The 4,770-nt window shown below is 47.9% G+C and overlaps 1 protein-coding gene across 1 annotated transcript in view; it reads right to left on the bottom strand.

Moving 5' to 3' along the window:
- The window catches only part of Osbpl11 (oxysterol binding protein like 11), a 66,025-nt gene that overhangs the window by 1,961 nt on the left and 59,294 nt on the right, over positions 1-4,770 (bottom strand). The window contains exons 11-12 of the mRNA XM_010624567.2: positions 3,027-3,209; positions 3-93 (exon numbers count right to left, since the gene is read on the bottom strand). Of these exons, the coding sequence (XP_010622869.1) occupies positions 3-93; positions 3,027-3,209 (274 nt within the window). The remainder of the gene's footprint in view (positions 1-2; positions 94-3,026; positions 3,210-4,770) is intronic.

Raw genomic sequence — 4,770 nt, 5'->3', positions numbered from 1 at the left:
GCCCGCTGCCGCTCCTCCAGCGCGCGCTTGTGCTCTGTGGCCTTGTCCATCTCCGCGTGGCTCAGCGCCTCCGTCACGTTCCTCCACAGCCGCCTGGAACCCAACCCGCACGCCTCAGCCACAGGCTTTCTCGGGGAGAATCACGGGGTGGGGTGCAGGCCCCCGACCGTGCGGTGACCCGGGACACCCCGTCCCAAATCCCAAATCCCAAATCCAGCTGCGGCTGTGGCGATGGCGAAGTCTCTTTAACAAAGTAACGTGTACCTTTCCAAGTTACAAAAGCAAAATTTTCATTTATGAGAGACTTAGAAATTAACAAATAAAATAGAACATCAAAAGAGTTGAAATGTAAGAGCCCGAGGAAATGAGAGGCTAGATTCACTCTCCCACTTCAGCTGGGAAACCAGACAGAACGCAAGGAAATCTCCAGACATGCGGTGCAGGGTTGCAAGCCCAGCTCCTCAGGAGGCTGAGGCAGGAGAACTGCTAGTTTGAGGGCAGCCTAAGCAACAAAAGTCTAAATCTCAAAAAATAAGATGGGCTGGGGCTATAGCTCAGTGGTATTTGCCTAGTTTATGGAGCCACCCTGGGTTCAAATCCCAATACCACAAAAAATCAACCCAAAACACAATGAACCAATGGCTTTCAGATACGGATCAAAAAGATGATGCAAGACAAGCATCTTTGAGAGAAGGAAAGGGACTCGGGCTCCTGTGAGCGCCTCAGCCCACTGCCTGGGAATTTGCAGCCACTCAGCAGGGAGGGAGACACTCCAACCTTGCAAAAAACTTTTTTTTTTTTTTTTTTTTTTTTTTTTTTTGGTACCATGGATTGAACGCAAGACCTGGTGCTTGCTTGCGAGGCAGGTGGCAAAACCAGAGCTAAATCCCCAGCTACACAGCAAATTTTTGAGGATAGAACAATCTTTTCAACAAGGGTGCTTAACGACCTTAGACCTCTGAGTAGGACCACACACAGAAGTGAGGTCAAAAAGGACCACAGATCTGTGTTAAGGGCTGTCACCCTTAGAGGGAGCCACAGGAGAAAGCCTGAGGCTGTGGGAGATTTCTCAGATACAACACCAAAACTACATCCATAAAACCATTGACAATCAAGCCTACCACATCAAGATTAAAAACTGAGCTGGGCATGGTAATCCCAGCACTTGGGAGGCTGAGGCAGGAGGATCACCATGAGTTCAAGGCCAGCCTGAATTACACTTTGAGACCCTGTCTCAAAACAACAAAAACAAAAAGTCAAGGAGTGTAAATAAGACAGTCCTTAGAGGAAATATGAAGCATGAAACATTTAGAAAAGAAGGAAGAACCATGATGGAAACACTAGGCGCCTCACTTGCCCATTCTGGTCTGGAAGTTGTCACTGTACCATGGCAACATCAGCTGTGGACTTACCTGTCTGCACAGAAAACGTTTTCTGACCCCTCATGTAAGCTTCCACTTTGAGTAACTGTTAACAAATAGCAAACAACGGACCAAGTAGGAAATAAAAGCAGAAATCAATGAAAGAGAAAACAGAAAAAAAACAAAAGCAAAAGCAATGAAATGGAAAGGTAGTTCTTTTGAGTGAAGGTACTAAAAATTAACTGAAAATTAATTAACAGACCAGACCTTTAACCACACTGATGAGGGGAAAAAATATTTCCAATACAAGGCATGATTGTGGGGCCATCACCACATAGCCTATGCAGATCGAAACAAAATCAGGTAATAATATGAACTACATGCCAATAAAATGGATACAATAAATAAGCAGGTCCTTGAAAGACAAACTACCAAAGCTCACTCAAGAAGAAATGGAGAGGGCTGGTAGTGGTGGTGCATGCCTATAATCCCAGCACTAGGGAGGCTGAGGCAGGAGGATCCCTGTGAGTTCGAGACCAGCCTGGGCTACATAGTGAGTTTCAGGTCAGTCTCAACTACATAGTGAGACCCTGTCTCAAAACAACAACAACAACAACAAAAAGAAATGGAGAACCATAACAGCCCTATGAACTAAAGATACTGAATTTGTAGTTAACAACTGTCTTCTAAAGGAAACTACAGAGCAATATCCTTCATGAATACAGATGCTTGTGGAAAAAAAAAAAACCACCCTTAACAGGGCTGGGGATGTAGCTCAGTGGCATGCAGCTGCCTCATTAGTGCAAGGTCCTGAGGTGGATTCAAGGTATCACAAAAAAAAACCTAAAAAAACAAAATTCCTTAACAAAATTTTAGCAAACACAATTCAGCAGCAGCAACTCTTTAATGCCTACTTTAATAACAGATTCTTTTATCTGTTTCTACTTTCAATCTGCTGTGATATACTGCTTGTTTTGCTTTGTTTCTCCCGAGACAGGATCTCACTGTGTAGTTCAGGCTGTCCTTAAACTCACTATGTAGCCCAGGTTGGCCTGAAACTCTCAGTGATCCTTCTGCCTCGGCCTCCTGAGTGCTGGGATTACAGGTGTGCACCACTGTACCTGGCTCTGATATATACCACCACCTACCTGTTCAGAAAACTCTTTACTTGGGAAGTAAGTTCATGGTGGTAGACAAATTTTCCACACTTCTGATTTTGCCCTGGCACTCAAATTTATTCTAAATCACAAACACCATACCTAACTTTTCCTGAAGCGCTGCATTTCCACGTCCTGCCTGATCTTGGAACCTGCTACACTGTGCTTGCTAGAAAGCTGGGGGCTTCCTCTTCCTCGCTGGCTTCAGGAGTGCTAGGTCTGATTATTTAATGTTATCTGATTCTAACCATACTCAAAGGTTTCCCACTTTCTCAGCGGGCGCTGAGGCCGTCCTGCTTCTGTGAACCATCCCTGTGTACTGAGCGTGCTTTCCCGCTGCGCACCCTGGGTTCACTAATCACTGCTGACAGTGGTGATCCTCCGACTCTGGACGGTTTCTGCTCACTCTGCAGAAGGCATCAGAGTGGGCGGCCCCTCTGCCGAGGCAAACGGGTGACCAGCCTGCCCGCGGTCAGCTGGGAAGGCCGGCGGGTGGAGGCCCACGTACCTGGACTCAAACGGGTCCTGCTTCTCCAGGGGCCTGACTCGCTTCCTTGTCACCGCCAGCCTGGTCAGGTCCACGCACTTGGTCTCTCCATTGCTGTAGGTGAACTCCAGGACGCTGTTCCACTCTCCCTGCACCCTGCACACCACGGTGTTGCTCGTGTTGTGCTTCACTTCCGCGGTGACCCTGGGGGCAGCGGAGAAGAAAGGGCAGCTGTCAGTCATACTGGGCTGCCTCACAGCTTTCCGACCACAATGCTCTGCAATTGCCAGTGCCCAAGTCAGGTTCCTTTTACAGCTCCCTAGAGATTTTCTTCTTTCAAAGATCAACTTTAATCTTTGGAAAGAACTCTAGGTTTCTGGGTGTGGTGGCTCCAGAACTCGGGAAGGCAGGGGGATCACAGGGAGTTGGAGGCCAGCCTGGGATACAGAGTGAGACCCTGTCTCAAAAAACTAAACAAAAAACCAAAAACCACAACCAAAAAGAAAAACCAAAAAACACTAGGCATAAAACTAGATAGAGACTTCATCGTCAAAAACCAAAGTGTTTTTTAAATATTTTCTTTCGGTACCAGGAATCAAACTCAGGACCTCGCACTTGCCAGGTAGGTGCTATGCTGCTGAGCTATGTCCCTAGCTTTTAATATTTTCTTTATTAGAGCCTAAAAATGATCTAACAGTACAATTTTTTTTACTAGTCTTCTTTATTTAAAAGTGAGCTCGCCAGGTATGGGGGCACATGCCTACAGTCCCAGCACCCAGGAGGCTGAGGCAGAAGGGTTCAGGCAGGAGAAGAGCCATGGGTAGGGCCCAGGGATCTAGCTCAGTGGTGCTGCCCCTGCCGCACAAGCACAAAGTCCTGAGTTCAATCTCTGGTACTGAGAAAAAAAAAAAGCCATGAGTAAGATTTCACTGCACAGGAATCAAAGAAATGTGACCTGTGCACCATTAGTCACTCTGACCCTCAGCCACGGTACAGCAGCGCTGCACGTCTGTCAGCCCAGCACTTAGAAGGCTGAGGCAGGAGGATCACTGTGAGACCAAGGGGCAGAGGGAGTGGGAGGAAGGGGCTGCCCCGCACTGAGTGCTGGCTGGTAGTAATCTCCCGACGCAGTCAGACCCAATCAGGCGGCAGCAGCAGCATGGCCAAAGCAGCATGCACCCAGTAGCCAGCGGCTCTGAGCCCAGCCCATTGGAGAGGCTGGCGTACTGGGATCAGCACAATGCGAGCAGTGAGCAGAAGCACAGAGCGAAGGATGAGCCCTGCCGCTGCCTTCCACAGGGTAAAAGGCGACTGTTCTGACACCTGGTGGTTCTGCTTAGATGTTCTACTGAGCTAAATCCCAGGTCCCAGATGATCCTTATTTTAAAAAATACTCATTGCTTCAGTGTTTTGAAATCCTTATTTTTAAAGGCTCATTCAACGCCTCAGTGCTAAACAAGCTTTCTCTCCACTTTTCAGGATGCCGGTCCTGGAGTAAGGAAGTAATGTAGCTGTGTGCAGTTCACAGCCTCCGAGACCACTGAGCGTATGTATATTCCGATTTAACCACTTGAGTGCTTTGGCAGCTGAGAAACACCACGCCTAGGACTGGCCCGATAGAGGCCCATAATACAGCCACCGACTACAGTCCAGTCGCACTGCATGTCATCGTCACAAACTGAAAGCACAGGGGCCGGCGATTTAGCTCAGTGGGTCTGCCGCCTGCCTCCCAAATGTAAGAATGTAAGGACCCAAGTTTGGTACA

This window comes from Fukomys damarensis, unplaced genomic scaffold (assembly GCF_012274545.1).
Source record: "Fukomys damarensis isolate Sample0158 unplaced genomic scaffold, DMR_v1.0_HiC HiC_scaffold_12, whole genome shotgun sequence".
In the NCBI taxonomy this organism is placed as follows: Eukaryota; Metazoa; Chordata; class Mammalia; order Rodentia; family Bathyergidae; genus Fukomys; species Fukomys damarensis.
The sequence above is the reverse complement of the archived record's forward strand: the minus strand, read 5'-3'. Positions and strand labels throughout refer to the sequence as shown.